A 16,111-nucleotide genomic window follows, 5' to 3' on the forward strand; every position below is an offset into this window, starting at 1 on the left:
TGTGCGCTGTGCCTATGCTATTCAAGTCCTCAGTTTCCTGTCTGTGCTGGGATTGAACCTAGGGCTTCCTGTCTGCTGAACACGAATTCTGCTGCTTAGGGACAGCCCAAGCCCCTCAAATACACACATCCCAGGCCCATCGGATATATTAAAGCAAGAATGATTGTTTTGACCCACACGAACCCATGAATGAGATGGGCCATGCAGAAACCATGTCTCCTCTTAGACCCACACGAACCCATGAATGAGATGGGCCATGCAGAAACCATGTCTCCTCTTTGACAGCCACTAGTTCAGGGTGAGAGTCCCACTTTGGGGGATCTAATATACCCCTAATTGCCTTCCAAAGGCCCATCTCCAAGTCCCACCACTACTGCATGTTAGGACTTCAGTATAGGAATTTGGGGAGGATAAAAATATTGAGGCTGTAATAGGCAGGAAAGGCTAGCTTGGGAATTAGTAAGCTTGATCTCTTAAAAAGGTTTATTAACAAATCAGATAAGCATACAAAGCAGCGGGCGTCACAGTGACTGTTTCAGACATATGTGCGGTTATACTTGGCTCTCATTCACGCCCCACCCCACAATAAGCTTGTTCCTGAAGGAAGATGTAATGTTAGAATTCTAAAATTGAAGAGTGTCCCCCTCCACCCCCCCTCCGAGACAGAGTTTCTCTGTGTAGCTTTGCGTCTTTCCTGGAACTCGCTTTGGAGACCAGGCTGGCCTCAAACTCACAGAGATCCACCTGCCTCTGCCTCCCGAGTGCTGGGATTACAGGTGTGCGCCACCGCCACCTGGCGAGATTTTTTTTTTTAAAGTCTGAATATAGGATATTTGATGAACTTTAATAGTTATTTGTTTTGGTATACAGTATGTTTTAAATGCCTATAGTCTTCAAAAGAAACTTTTCTTTGTTATAAACTGGGTGGATAATAAACTTGTTATTTAAATGTCAGAAAATTCATTGCTTTTCTACTTACAAAGCATTTAGTGTTTTGCTATGTTAGTATTAAAAAAACTTTATTTAATACCCAGCTTGAAAGGACAGAAAAACATGCGCTGCCATAAAGGTCTATTCAGGCTTCAAGCAAAACCAAATGTAATTCATCCACAGGACTGCACTGGAAATAAAGCGGGTATGTGAATTCACAGGGGCTTTATGTTCGTGCATACTTTTCTACCTCTGCCTTCCAAAGGCCCATCTTCAGCATAAAGATTAAGGGAGGATACAAAGATGGAGTTCCTAACAGATAGGAAAGAGTAGCTCAGGAATCAGTAAGCTTCCTTTTTAAAGAGCTTATGGCTTTAGGTTTGCACATAAGGCAATGGGTGACCTTGGACTGGGACTCTACTGCCTCAGGCTGTGTGGGGATTCCACCCCAGCCAGGAAAACACTGTAAGCAGCAATTCCTAGGCATACAATTCTAAAATCTCCAGACTACTAAATAAATGTATTGCCCAGCTGGGCAAAGTGATGCAGGTCTGCAGTTCCAGCTACTCAGGAGGCTAAGGCAGGGCTTGTTATGCCTGTGCCATGAGCGCCCAGAGACCACCAGGAGACCGAGTTCGAATGCAAAAATCAAAGAGCCTTTATTGCAAGCTTGAACTTGGGCTTCCTGTCTGTTCAGACACAGCAGTTGGATCAGGGAGAGCACTGAGCTCAGTTGAGGCAGGGTTTTTAAGGAGTAAAGATGGGGGTGCAGGGGAACTCCAGATTCAGATGGGGGTTGAACTCCTGATTGGGCAGGAGTGGGGTAACAGAAGTCTTGTCAAACAGGGACTGGTACTGGTGTTGCTGCAAGGAAGTTGGCAACTTAGATTATGTAAAGCTATCCTTAATGTTCTAGAGCATTTAGTGCTTGTTTGTCTCAATTCTGATTGGTCCCCTGCAGGGCACAGTTTGTGGCTTTTCCTGGTTATTGTAGTGGTGAGGCCTAGTCCCAATATTGTTAGGTTAGGCCTCTTCAAGCTCACTGAGTTGGAGGCCAGCCTACGTAACATAGTGAGAACCTTTACTAACAACTAAACGAAAATGAAAAGAAACCTCATCTTTTTTTTTTTTTAAAGCAGAGATGAAATAAACTGTTAAAAATTGCTACACATACTAAAAAGTTTTGAATCCCCAATGTAATAAGCCAATCAAGCTGAATTAATAAACCCAGGTTTAGTGAACAGAGCAAAGCAATCCTGGCTGACCCCTGGAAAGGCAGGGGAAGAGTCACATGGCAAATATGGCTACCAGGCCCTAAGTAACCTGTGGGCGCAATCTTGAGCAGCTCCAGAAAGGGGCTGGCTGTTGGTGGGCTTTGGGGGGGGGGGAGTTTGGGGAGGGGGAGATGAGGGAGGGGAATTGAGGTGGAGCTCCCACCAGAACATTCCAGACTCTTTGGGTGTATGGGTACCAGGGGCTGAGGTGGCGCTCCCACCAGAACACATACCAATGGAGAAACACCTAGAGGGAACTTGCTGCTTCTTGTTCTGCCACATGACATTCAGTGAAGAGGCCAGTTGCAAACCAGATCTCAATCTGCTGGCACCCAGGCCTTGGCTTTCCAGCCTTCAGAACTTGAAATTTCACATTGCATCAAGAAGAGTATTTACTAGCCACAAGAGAAGGAAACCAATGACTCCTGCTGAGGGGAAAGAGAAACTACCCATGTTTCAGTCTCTACCTCCAGGGTGGTGCCTGGAATGGTGCACCCTCAAAATCACAAGGCTGCAGTGTCCTGTGACAACAGGTGAAAGGCTACATGTGAACCTCACTATTGGGCCCTTTAAAAGGCACACTGCTGGATAACTGGGGGTGTCAAAGCAATACACAAAAGGGCTCTAAGGTGCGAAGCCAGGCACAGACATAAAGATATGCAATAACACATAGTCCTGTTCTCAGCAACCTCGGTTTGCTATGCTACCTTTGATCACTGGAGAAGGCAGTTCTGAGGGCTACAGCCCCCCCCCCCCCCAACAAATCCAATCGGGAGAAACCAGGCTCTTGGCAGGTGGAGAAGCTCTGCCTCATACCAGCATACTTCTGTTGACCAACGCAGAGGAGTCAAGAGTTGAACGTGTGATGAGGACAGAAGACAGGTCTCTAGGCTGTAATGGGCTCAACTTGACTTTGGTGGCTGGGGCGTTGTGTTCTCTGAGGTGGATACAGCTGCTGGATGATGTGGTAGTTTGAATAGCAATGGCCCCCATAAGCTCATAGATTTGAATGCTTGGCCACCAGGGAGTGGCACTATTAGGTGTGGCCTTGTTGAGGAAGTGTGTCACTGGGGGTGGGCTCTGAGGTTTCAGAAGCTCAAGTCAGGCCCAGTGTCACTCTCTTCCTGCTGCCTGTCAATCCAAATATAGAACTCTCAGCCTCTTTTCCAGATCACATCTGTCAGCATGCCAGTATGCTTCCCTCCATGATAATGGACTAAACCTCTGAACTGTGTAAGCCAGCCCCAATTAAATGTTTTCCTTTATAAGAGTTGTGGTCATGGTGTCTCATCACGACCTAGAAACCCTAAGCTAGATGGCGACTACAGGAAGTAAACTCAAGCATGGCTCTTATTTGTGAAATACCGAAAAAGACAGTGAGTATGCTGAACAGATCCAGAAGGTGAACAAAATGTGTGCCACTCTCTGCCTCACCAGAGGGCAGGGGCCATCAGTGCTGCAGACGGAAAGGCTAACAGCATGCACCATGCACCAGAGTGCATGGAGGCCTTCAGCAGGAAGCCAGGCTGGCTCTGACTATGGCATTGGCATCTGGGGCTGGAGGGCTTCAGGATAACTTAGGCATTCTGTAAGGGCACAGAATGGTTCAGCCTACACAACCAGCTGCCTTGACCCAACATGGCCTCAACTATATTGTCTTCTTTTTCTGGACAGGGTTTCTCTGTGTAGCTTTTTTTGGAGCCTGTCCTAAAACTCAATCTGTAGATTAGGCTGGCCTTGAACTCACAAGAGACCCACCAGGCTTCTGTATTTTCTTAATAACTGAAGTAGACATCTGAATTATTAGGAATTGTGTGAGAACTCTGCTCTGGGAGTTCATTTTGCTTATTCAGTTGAGAGTATGTATAGTCTAGCTACTGAATGAGAGCAAGGAGAAGTGAAGTGAACTCTTAAAACTGTGTCCTTGGTGCTCTTGCGAAAATGGTAGTTGGGCCAGGCAGTGGTGGCGCACACCTTTAATCCCAGCACTCGGGAGGCAGAGGCAGGCGGATCTTTGTGAGTTCGAGGCCAGCCTGGGCTACCGAGTGAGTTCAAGGAAAGGCGCAAAGCTACACAGAGAAACCCTGTCTTGAAAAACCAAAAAAAAAAAAAAAAAAGAAAAAAAAGAAAAAAAAGAAAATGGTAGTTGGGCTCTCTGGATTATGGGTTGTAATATAAAAATCCAGCTTAAAAAAAAGGTGGGAGGGCTGGAGAGATGGCTCAGAGGTTAAGAGCACTGGCTGTTCTTCCAGAGGTCCTGAGTTCAATTCCCAGCACCCACATGGTGGCTCACAACTATCTGTAATGAGATCTGGTGCCCTCTTCTGGCCTACAGACATACATGCAGGTGGAACACTGTACATAATAAATAAATAAATCTTTGCTGGGTGGTGGAGGTGCACGCCTTTAATCCCAGCACTCGGGAGGCAGAGGCAGGTGGATCTCTGTGAGTTCGAAGCCAGCCTGGTCTACAGAGCTAGTCCAGGACAGGCTCCAAAGCTACAGAGAAACCCTGTCTCGAAAAACCAAAAAAAAAAAAAAAAAAAAAAAAAAAAAAAAAAGGTGGGGCCAGTGAGCTGGTATGCAGGGTAAAGGCGCTTGTTTTGATCTCCAGGAGCCATGTAAAGGTGGAAGGAGAAGCAACTTCAGAGTTGTCTCATAACCTCCATGTGTGCCATGGCATGTGTTCATGTAAGAGAGAGCGCGGTGCGCGCGCGCACACACACACACACACACACACACACACACACACACACACACACTTTAAAAAAATAAGTGCTGAGAATTTGTTCTCAAACCTATCTGAATATATAAACTACAGTATCTGAAAGATTTTTATGGGATTTGCTCTGTATCAAAACACTGACAATGTAGATAAAGGAATGAAATCTTTAAGGGTGAGGGGTTATCCTAAAGGTGTGAACTTGCATCAGTTAATAAAACAGAGCAAGTGGTATTGTAGTGTTACAGTCTACTTTCACCTGGCTTTTAAAACAGGTACCTCAGGTCCAATTCTTTACTTTTTAACTAAGGCTTTCTAAAACATAAAAATAATATGTGGCAATGGTTAAAATAATTTACCGAGAAGTGCCTTTCTTCCTATCTAACCTCTAAGGTTGGCCCTTCTAAATGACAAGACTGAAAAGTGAAGTTTAAAATTAACAAAATGTGGGGCTGGAGAGATGGCTCAGTGGTTAAGAGCACTAACTGCTCTTCCAAAGGTCCTGAGTTCAATTCCCAGCAACCACACAGTGGCTCCCAACCATCTACAATGACATCTGGTGCCCTCTTCTGGCCTGTAGGCATACTTGCAAGTAGAACACTGTATACATAATCAATAAATCTTTAAAAAAATTAATACAGTTATGTTTACTATAAAATCTGCATGTTGTTTTTTATTTTCTGTGTATGTGTGTATGCCTGCTTGTCTATATATGTATCACATGTGTGCAGTTACCCACAGACGCCGGAAGAGGGCATCATATCTGAACAGAAGTTACAGGAGATTGTGAGCTGCGTGACGTGGGTGCTGGGAACTGAGCCTGGGACCTCTGAAAGAGCAGTCAATGCTCTTAATGACTGAGCCATCTCTCAAGCCCCTATGTTTAATTTTTGTAAGGAAGGACACATGGAACCAAATTATAGTGCAGAAAAGTCAACATGACATAAAATCCTTACCTGTGGAAGGTACTTTCTCAATTTAATGGCAACTGTTAAGGGTGAGAACTATGAGAACTGATGGAGAAGACAGTTCTACAGATAGATGTTCAGATCCCAGAACTCACACCTGTGCCTGGCAGCAACAGCAGGAGTTGTCTCTCAAATGCCCACAGGTTAATTTCTCTTGGGTGCCACGTCTTCAGTTGATGCTGTTCAAAGGCAAGCAGTGCTGGCTGAGTCCAGGCAGACATGGCAGTGGGGCTCCAGGGTAACTCCAGCAGAGCCATGCTCCATCTGCTGGCTAACAGTGCTAACAGTGGTTCCTGACTTGATACAGGAAGAGTGAGACAGCCCTGGGAACCAGAGGTTTTATGAAGCCTAATAACTTATTTTTAGTGGCAATAAGGGTTAAACATGATATAGCATACAACTAATAATTTATTAAGACACTTTTCTGTTATAATTTTATTATATCACCTTTAAAAGAAAACACATGAAGGGATTATCAGTTGGAAAACAATTTTTAAAGTTCTATTTACATATCTTTTATATAACTTTTCAGGAGTCCCCCCATGTATAAAGTGTGTGGCTAATTTGATTAGTGATAATGTACAACTTAATGGTCACGGACACTCTCCTCAAAATCACCAACAGTCTGCTAATACTTTTAACATAAAATGTTTATTTGGTCTTTGAAATGACAGGCACCTTTAGAAAATGTATTTTACTTATTCTTTAAACTCCAGTAGGTTTTAGCTATAATAAGTGTATAGCACCAAAATCTACTTTCAAGGTATTAATATTAGCCACTAACATTGAATTTAATGTACACAATTTCATGTGGACATACTGAAAATTATAATAAGACAAATATGAATACTCAGTTTTATAAAATGGGCAATTTAAAGCTTTTTAAAAGAGCAATTTAAAAAATGTGAGTGTTATTTTCATCTAAGAATAAACCATTTAACTTGACATAAAACCCAAGGGTTTAGAAAATTTCTGGCTTAAAATTAAAACTGTTACAAAGTCCTAATTTATTACTATGTCTTAAAAGTCTCAGAGGAATTTGAAAATATGAGTTACTAAAAAGTCAAGAGGTGCCACACTTTTAAAGATCAAGGTAAACACTGTTCTCCATTATAATTTTTTTGTTTTTCTGTTTATTTTTCAAATCAGGGTTTCTCTATGTAATAGCTGTCCTGGAACTCAGAGATCTACCTGCTTCTGCCTCCCTAGTTCTGGGATTAAAGGCGTGGGCCACCATGTCTGGCCTACATTACAATTCTTAAAACATACCTATTCAATCAGATGAGTTCACACTGAAGTTACTTATACAGAAGTATTTTCTTCAGATGAACAATGTATTACAGAACAGAACTGGAATGATATAAACAAAAGTCAACTTGTTCATGCTTCACTGGAGCTCTCTGCTGTCTGTGGCTGTGATTGCCTTTGCTACTCCTGTGGGAGCTGCCCTGGGACAGGGCACAGATACAAACCCAAATCCTCAAGAAGGAAGGGCATCAGTGTGCAGCCCTGCCCAACCCCACTCTGCGGTACACTGCTCAAGTCCTCACTCTAACGCCTGGGTGAAAAAGATAACCTATGTTATAAACGTTTTTCCCTTTCTTTACCATATGGATTTTTAAAAGTACAAGAAGAAAGGAAGCATCTACTAAGGCTGGGTTTCTGAAGAACAGGAGTTTTTGTGATTGGCTGGTACACTGTGGAGTGGGGATCAACTACATTCATGAAATGCTGCATTGCACCTGTGGAGTCTTACCACACGGTACAGATTTTTCTTTCTTGACACAGGTTCTCATATCTGTAGCCCAGGCTAACCTGGAATTTCCTATGTAGTCCAGTCTGGCTCTGAACATCTGGAAATAGTCCTTTATCAGCTTCCCAAGTGCTAGGATTATAGGAGCGAGCCATCACAGCCAGCTCATGTTTTAGTCTCTCACAGTGCTCATCATTTTAATTTCATTCTGCAGTTTTTGGGCTTGGACCCCCTCCACTATCTAACAGCACCTTCCTTTCTTCCTTTCTTTTCCTCTAACCAACGGAGTATTGGCCAAGAGCCTTTTATGGAGAAGAAAATAACTCTCTATTTTGATGCTTTTTTAAACATTAGCTTTTACAAAAATTTAACGCCCACAGCAAGATGAAATACTGTAGTAATCTTAGATATAACTATACTTTCAAACAAGGTAGGCAGTGGGGCAGAATTAAGGACTATTAACAAACAAATAAACACATACACAAAATCAAAAACCAACCCCAGTGTAGCCGAGGCCCATTGAACAAGTTCAGAAACTTGCAATGCAGAGGAATGTTCTGTCTCCCAGAAGAGGACTGGTCGTCTCCTGGAGACCTGCTTTGGATTACGTAGATATGTCAGATTCTGAGCCATCTTTTAAAGTTCTGAAGTTTTATTTCCCTAATAAGGAAAAAGCAAACTCTTGCCAAATTCATATATTTTGTTTCGTTTTATTTTGTTTTTTGAGACAGAGTTTCTCTGTAGTTTTGGTGCCTGTCCTGGATATCACTCTGTAGCCCAGGCTGGCCTCGAACTCACAGAGATCCGCCTGGTTCTGCCTCCTGAGTGCTGGGATTAAAGGCATGTACCACTGCTGTCTGGCTCCAAATTCATGGATTTCTAAAAAAGGAAACCGCCTTGTGCCCTATCCTTTATGTACAAGAAGCAGCATTAGCAGTGGTCAGCAATGTCCCTTTTTGATTTAAAAAAAAAGATTGGTCCTCAAGGTGTTCAAATTATTCTATTTTTTTTTTTTTTTGAGCTGAGGATCAAACCCAGGGCCTTGCGCTTGCTAGGCAAGCATTCTACCACTGAGCTAAATCCCCAACCCTCAAATTATTCTTACATACATGACTTCTGAAACTTTCTACAACTGCATTTTTATCTAAAAATTATAAACCATTCAATTAAGCTAAATTAAAATGATTTCAGTAGAAAGGCTACAAATATAAAATACTAATTACTGATTTTACAAATCAAACATAATACTTGAAGCTAGGAAAATAATGCATATGGTTAAAAAAGATTTCCAGTCTTTCCCCTTCTACCCAGGACATCGTTACATCTGCCGTCACCACAGGAGCCTCTGGTGATCTGCAGGCTTCCAAAGGTACCGTGGCACTCTTACTGATGGTCTCCTTCAACTCGCCTCTTGCGCACTGTGGGGAAAAAAGGCCTGTTATGAATCCCTATTGGTTTATAAATTGTTAACTTGCTTGTAACAAGTTTCTGTATAATGCAGTTAACATCTCATAAAAGTGAACTGAGTACTTTTGATTCCTATGACCATTAATAAAGAAGACTCAGTCACCTGCCACTGTCATTACTTGATGGAACTCAGGAGACTTCTAAACAAGAGCTATCTATGTATCTTATGATATAGGAGCTTCCATATAGCTGGGTAGAAACCTAGGTGTTCAGTGAGTGTTCAGCACTCACTTTTCAAGTCATTTGCTAACAGACAAAAAAGTACGCCTAAGTTTCGAGAAATGATTGGTTAATACAATAACGTTTACAATGACACCAGCAAGCTGTGGCTAAGAAGTTATTTTAGGGGGCTGGAGAAATGGCTCAATGCTCTTCCAGAGGACCTGAGTTCAATTCCCAGCACCCACATGGCAGTTCTCAACTGTCTGTTACTCCAGTTCCAGAGGATCTGATATCTACTTCTGGCCTCTAGGTACTAGGCACACACATGGTACAAAGACATACATGCAGGCAAAACACCAATACACAAAATAAAATTTAAAAAGTTTTATGAAAAGTATTTGCATGTTCCCCTGGTTAGCTACAATGTATTTCCTTACATTGAAGGAATCTATAAAAATACTTTCATCATTTCTAATAACTTAGAACTGTTTTCCAAATTTCCCTTCTGGGACTATAAATGCTGGCTCCAGAAAGTGGCTAGCCAACTAGTCCAGATGACGGAGCAAAGAAGATGCATATGCCTGACCATGCTCGAACTTTTCATGGACTGGTGACATGAAACTATTGCCGAGCTCACAGGCAGCAAGTAAGGTCTTCGGCTGTCTTGCTCGTTTGACTATCAGTCACCAAGGGCATTTACCAAGAGCCACCACGTCAGTGTTCAACACTATGGCTGACCACTCTTCAGAGTCAGTGAGGGAACATAACCACAGTTCTGTCACTGTTCTGGGTGTGTGCTGTGGCAATCAGCCTGGTCTCAACTTTCTTCTCTAGCAGGAGAATAACGGTATCTAATTCTCACAGCTCTCAGTGATAACGTGCTGCACAGAGCAGTGCAGTGAACACAGTAAGTGTTTAGTAGAGGACTCCTCCATCCATCGCTGTGAGACTACACGCTGGCCCTGCGGCACTGGTCAGCCATGCTCCTAGTGAGGGAAAGGCAACCTGGCCACCAGGAGGAGCTGAGCTGCTGTGCTATATTGTCTTGCTGCTTGGCACTCCACTCTCTGACTGCTGACTCCCCACGTTCCCTCTAGAAGCTGGTCACAAGGCACTGCCTCTTTCTAGCCTGAGTTGGCTGTCAGAAGAGCTCGTCAAGAGTATGCTGGCTCCTACCCAGGCACAGTAGTGGCTGCTCCCATGCTATTCTGGCTGCTAGCTGCTGGTGCATAGGAGGACTGTCCAGTCACTGGCTGAGTGGAGTTGAAAAAATAAAAGCAAAGGCTACAGTCTCCACAAACTATACTTACCGACCCACCTTTTCCTGACTCTGATCTAACCTATAGTAATGAGGAACAAGTTTCAAGTGTCTACTGAAAAATTGAGGGAGAAAAAAGCCAAGGAGACCAGAAAGAAATGCGAACACAAATAGACATTGAAAAGGGAAACACCAGGCAGGTCTTAGGGCAGGGTTGGACTGGTTTTGGCAAACCATTTCAGATGTTAAAATGCATGCTAAAACAATGTTAAAGGCATTACAGACAGGATCTATAGGACAGAGCATAGCAAACAAAACTTCATAGACGCCGGTTATGCAGTTAGCTAGTGTACAGATGAACAGCTCAGTGTGGAAGTGACTATTGTATGTGTACCATACAACCTCTTTTCTGTTAGAGCTGGGACACTTCTTAGCTGGAGAGATGGCGAGTAGGCAGAAGTATTTCAATGGACAGCTGAGAGTAAGAAGATAATGAGAAGATATTATAAAAATGAGGACAAAGATCTGATATAGCCCCATTTGCAAGCTGAAGGAGAGTTATTTCAGGGGACTGTCAGGTCAGGCCGCTGGGACCCCTGGGTTAGAAAGCACAGTTCCCAGGCTCTCTGCCTCAGTCTATTGGCAGAGACCACGGTGCACTGAAAGAGAATGAGGCTGGAAGCAGATCTGAGGCAGCTGCTGTATGCACAGCAGGGCAGAGGGCAGTCTTGATTATTCTTCGTCACCTGTTGTCCAATCTTTGTTCCCAAAACCTACTTCATGAGAGTAAAAATTCTTGATCCTTCACTGGTAGCCACTGTTGATAAGTCTTAACTAACCTCACTTTCAGTCTATAAAACAATCATGTTTTTTCTTTTTCTTTTAAAGTATTGTGATAATCATATAGCCTATACTAGCTCCCAAATGCCTCCAACATAAAACATAAAAAGCAAACAACTAAGTTCTTTGTCATGTAGTTTTAGTACCTTCTATTAAACCCCCTGCTCCATTTTCCCCACCCATCTTCCTAATGTTGACCTTACTTCATGCTCATACACGAATACGATGCATTCCTGTTATTCTCACCCCACCCTTGTCTCTCTCTCTCATCCCTATCAATCCCCTCTCTTCCTTGCCAGTGACATCGCTTTAAAAATCTGTATGTATGCACGGAGAGTTTATTGTAGCGCCTGCTCTCACATCCAACCCTCTATGCCTGCAGTGCCCCCCGGAATCTCCTTACTGTCACTTGTGGTTGGTCTTTGCTCTTTTGAGGGGCCCACCACCCAGCTCCCAAACAAATCACACACAGAGGCTTATTCTTAATTATAAATGCCCGGCCTTTGCTTGGCTTGTTTCTAGCTAGCTTCATTTACCTTTAAATTATCCCTTCTATCTTTTGCCCCTGGGCTTTTATCTTTAATTCCTGAGTAACTTTTCTTTCCTTCTTAGTCCGTGTCTGGCTGTGTAGCTGGGTGGCTGGCCCCTGAAATCCTCCTTCCTCTCTCATTCCTTGATCTTTCTTCTCCCAGATTTCTCCTTCTATTGATTCTTTCTGCCTGCCAACCCTGCCTATCCTTTCTCCTGCCTCGCTATCAGTTGTTCAGCTCTTTATCAGACCATCAGGTGTTTCAGAGAGGCAAAGTAACACAGCTTCACAGAGTTAAACAGATGCAGCATAATCAAAGTAACACACCTTAAATAATATTCTACAACACAACCAGATTCAAGGAATGAAACTACAGCAACATAGTGCAGACCTGGCTGAAACTTAAAAGAACTATGCTGCTCGGAGATGCCATCCCTGTTGAGAGGACTTATTTTTACTTCTTGCCTACAATGAATCTTGTCAAACATTTTAGCGGTAAACTGTGTAACTTAAAGAGAGTCACTTTCTGGAAACAGAGAAACAAAATTACAAGTACAGTATTTATTAATTCACCCAGGACTAGCGAGTTCATTTCAATCAGGGCCCACAAAAGAATGGGATCACTGAGGCAGGTGAGTGCAGGAAGAGGACACTGCATACATTATGAGGCCAGGGAGCTAAACTATACTTGCTTGATATTTCATAATATGAACTGAATTCCTGTCTGGATCTGCCTGGTAAACAGGCAGAATGCCCTCTGGTGGTGTTGGACTCTGTTTCAAAGCACAAGGAGAAAGTGGCAACCAAGAACAAAGCCATCTGCCCTGGAAAGCATCACGTAAAGCCAGCATGTGCTTGTCAGAGCTCACCATCGACAGGAAGACCACTGCACCCTGGCACAGCTCTGACTCACTGTATAAAGGACCGAGCAGCACTGGACACCAAGGACAGGCTAGTTTCCCATGTTACAATTTATTTCTAAAAATAGACTGGTGTATTTGGAGACTTAACTGAGCATTGCATACATCTTACCTAAGTCGTTGTTTTTCGTTATAGCATTGGCTGCCCTGGTTCGGGGTCCTTGCTGTGTGAACTGATACCCAAATTTAAGAATATTCGTATTTTCTTCAAGCATCTTAGCCATTTCTAATTCTACAGCTGTGCCCAATTGCTGTCTCTGGAAGGATCAGAAACAGAGAATGGTATTAATAAACCAGATCAAAATATTTTTAGGTAAAAAAATTTAAGACTCAGTCTCATGCTGAGTCTGTTGGTCTTTTAAGTTTTCCCAATTTCTACAACATACGTAAGAAATACATTTTTAGAAGTTCAACAGACACCAAAAGCTCATATAGAAACGAAAAGCTGTGTGGACACCGTGAGTGTCACCTTATCAGCTGGTGCTGGCCTTGCATCCATGAAGCTCTGGGTTCAGTCCTCAGCACTGCACACTCCACCAGGTATGGGGGTACACACTCACCAGGTATGGAGGTGCACACTACATCAGGTATGGAGGTGCACACTCATCAGGTATGGAGGTACACATTTGTGACCCCAGAACTGGGAGCTGACAGCACATTTAAGGTCATCTTCTCACACAGAGAAGGTAGCCTGGGCTACACAAGACTGTAGTACAAGATGAACAAGCAGAAGGCATAGTAGTGGGCACCTCTAGTCCCAGGTACTGGGCAGGTTGAGGTGGGAGAAATGCTTGATCCTAGACCAAGAACAGTCTGGGCAATACAGTGTGACCCTTCTGTCTGTTCAAGTGGCTGTCAAGAATATAGCAAAGTGGGCCTTTGGCAACTGCTCGAAAAGCAGAATTATCTTACCATCCAGCAGTTCTACTCGTAGGTGTAAGCCCCAAGAAACAAACATGTATGTTCATAAAAAACTTAGATGTGGCTGGCTGATAGTGGTGCACACCTTTAATCCCAGCACACTGTACTGGTCTGATAAAGACGATGTCCTCAGAGCAGCCTGGGTACTGGGATGTTCCTCTCACTGGACCTGATGCTTGCTGTTTTGGCTATCAAGCTCCTGGGATCCGCTATTCCCTGACCCCCAGTGCTGGAGGTGATCCAGGCGGATGTGGCTGTGGCCAGCTGTTTTTACACAGGTGCTGGAGACTAACTCAGTTCCTCTGGGAATCAGAGCAAGCGCTCTCACCCACTGAGGCATCTCTGCAGCACTGTTCTTCTTTCGTGTGATCAATTCTAGTCATATTCTCTGTGTTTGGAGCTGAATACTCTACAGATACAAAAGGTTTACCTACTGTGTGGCTCTCTCAAAGGGCTGGGGAAAAGTGAGCTAAATCATATGCAGAAGTCTTCACAGTTCAAATCAGCAAGAGACTCGCTCTATATCCACCTGGTGCATTAATATTCTGGATCCCCAAATGTCTCATCACCCCCTTTCCACCGCCATTTTTCCGAGAGGGCTACAGCCCTCCAGGCAGGGGGCTGCAGTTTCCTCCGAATTCTTACTGCAGAACCAACCTGATTGTCAATCTTGAGCTCTGTCAGGGTCTCATTGTCTCTCAAAGCATCAATCAGTGCCAAAACCCCTGTGCCTGTAATGAAGTTGGACTCCATATTTAAACTCTTCAGAGTTTGGTTCACTTTTAGCATATCTGCAAACGCCTAGAAATTCAGAGAAAACATTTGGAGATTAAATGTTGATAGCGCCCATTTTCCACTGCACATGCTATAAGTAAATTCATGAATTGAACTTTCTTAAGTTTCTCTTTACATTTTTCAGCTTGTTACATTACTGCTCAGGTCTCACGTGCTATTTACTTATCTCATGTACATATATAATTTTTTTAAAGATTTATTTATTTTATGTATGAGTGCTCTATCTTCATGTATACTTCTTATACCAGAAGAGGGCGCCAGATCTCATTACAGATGGTTGTGAGGCACCATGTGGTTGCTGGGAATTGAACTCAGGACCTTTGGAAGAGCAGCCAGTGCTCTAACCACTGAGCCATCTCTCCAGCCCCACCATATATAATTTTAGATTATTTGGTCACATGGAATTTCCTGGTGCTGACATTCCCAACTCTTCTTCATATTTCACGTTCATTCATTCTCTACTCTGAAGCTCCTCACGCCTCCTCGGTTTCTGTAAGGAACTAATTCACTAATATCCTTATGGTTTGAGGGTGGGTAAGACAGAGAGATGGCTCACTGGAGAGGCCTCTGCAAAGATCCAGAAAAAACAAGACTGTTTGGGCCAGGGCAGGACTATCAAAACGTGAGAAATGGTTAGGTTCTGAATTATCCCACACCCCCCACTTTTTAATAAAAAAATAAAAAAGACAGGGTCTCATGCATCCCAGGCTGGCCTGAAACTCTCTATGGAGCTGAGAATGGCCTTGAATATCTGACCATTCTGGCTCTTCTTCCTGAATTCTAGGATTATAGGTATGTTCTACTACATTCAGTCTGTGCAGTCCTGGGGAAAAATCTAGGACTTTGGGCATGTTGAGTAAGCACTCCACTACGTGAGTGCTGTCTCTAGCCCTCCCCGTCCCCCTTTGAGACAAGCTTCACAATGTAGCATTGTCTGGTCTTGAACTCACAGAGACTGGCCGGCTTCCACTTCCAGACTGCTAGAATTAAAGGTGTGCACCACTGTACCCAGATCTAGCCCATTAAAAATTCTGATTGTGTCTATATGACGTGTGTAGATGCGTCTGCACTGTGGTATGCATGAGGAAGTCAGGGACAGCTTTGTGGAGTCAGTTTCTCTTTCCGCCTTTACCCGGGTTCTGAGGATTGAACTGAGGTTGTCAGGCCTGTATAGCATGTGCTTTACTTGCTCATCTATCTCACCAAGTTGTTCTTAAAAGATAAGATCTCATCATATGGCCCAGAACAGCCTGGAGGCTGCTATGTAAACCAGGGTGAACTCAAACTTATGGCAATCCTCCTGCCTCTGCCTCTTGAATACTAGGATTACCTGTATGAGCCAGCACGACTATCCTGGGTTCTAAAAATATTTTGAAGACAGGACTATTGGATTTACACGTTAAGGCTGTAAGAAAAGGAAGTTAATAGTGATTGCTTTTCATTTGTTTCCTGTCTACCAGGGAAAGTAGACGGATGCGTCCATTTAGTGGTAAAGACTGAAAACACCAGGCATGGGACAGAGGTCAGGAGTTCAGTCCTTGTCTCTGGTTTGAGATGTCCATTAGACATCCA

The 16,111-nt window shown here is 43.4% G+C and overlaps 1 protein-coding gene across 5 annotated transcripts in view; it reads right to left on the reverse strand.

The window, feature by feature from the left end:
* Positions 1-8,690: 8,690 nt before the first annotated feature.
* Positions 8,691-16,111, reverse strand: part of Tmod3 (tropomodulin 3) — a 60,458-nt gene continuing 53,037 nt past the window's right edge. For 4 of the 5 annotated variants that reach the window (XM_036194087.1, XM_036194088.1, XM_036194089.1 and 1 more), the window contains 3 exons: positions 14,402-14,545; positions 12,936-13,080; positions 8,691-9,065 (listed from right to left, as the gene is read on the reverse strand). In XM_036194087.1, coding sequence (XP_036049980.1) covers positions 9,031-9,065; positions 12,936-13,080; positions 14,402-14,545 — 324 coding nt within the window. In that variant the 3' untranslated portion in view covers positions 8,691-9,030. Of the gene's footprint in view, positions 9,066-10,936; positions 11,010-12,935; positions 13,081-14,401; positions 14,546-16,111 lie in introns of all 5 variants that reach the window. The other variant, XR_004945483.1, reaches the window with a different exon arrangement.

This window comes from Onychomys torridus, chromosome 7 (genome assembly GCF_903995425.1).
Source record: "Onychomys torridus chromosome 7, mOncTor1.1, whole genome shotgun sequence".
NCBI classification, from domain to species: Eukaryota; Metazoa; Chordata; class Mammalia; order Rodentia; family Cricetidae; genus Onychomys; species Onychomys torridus.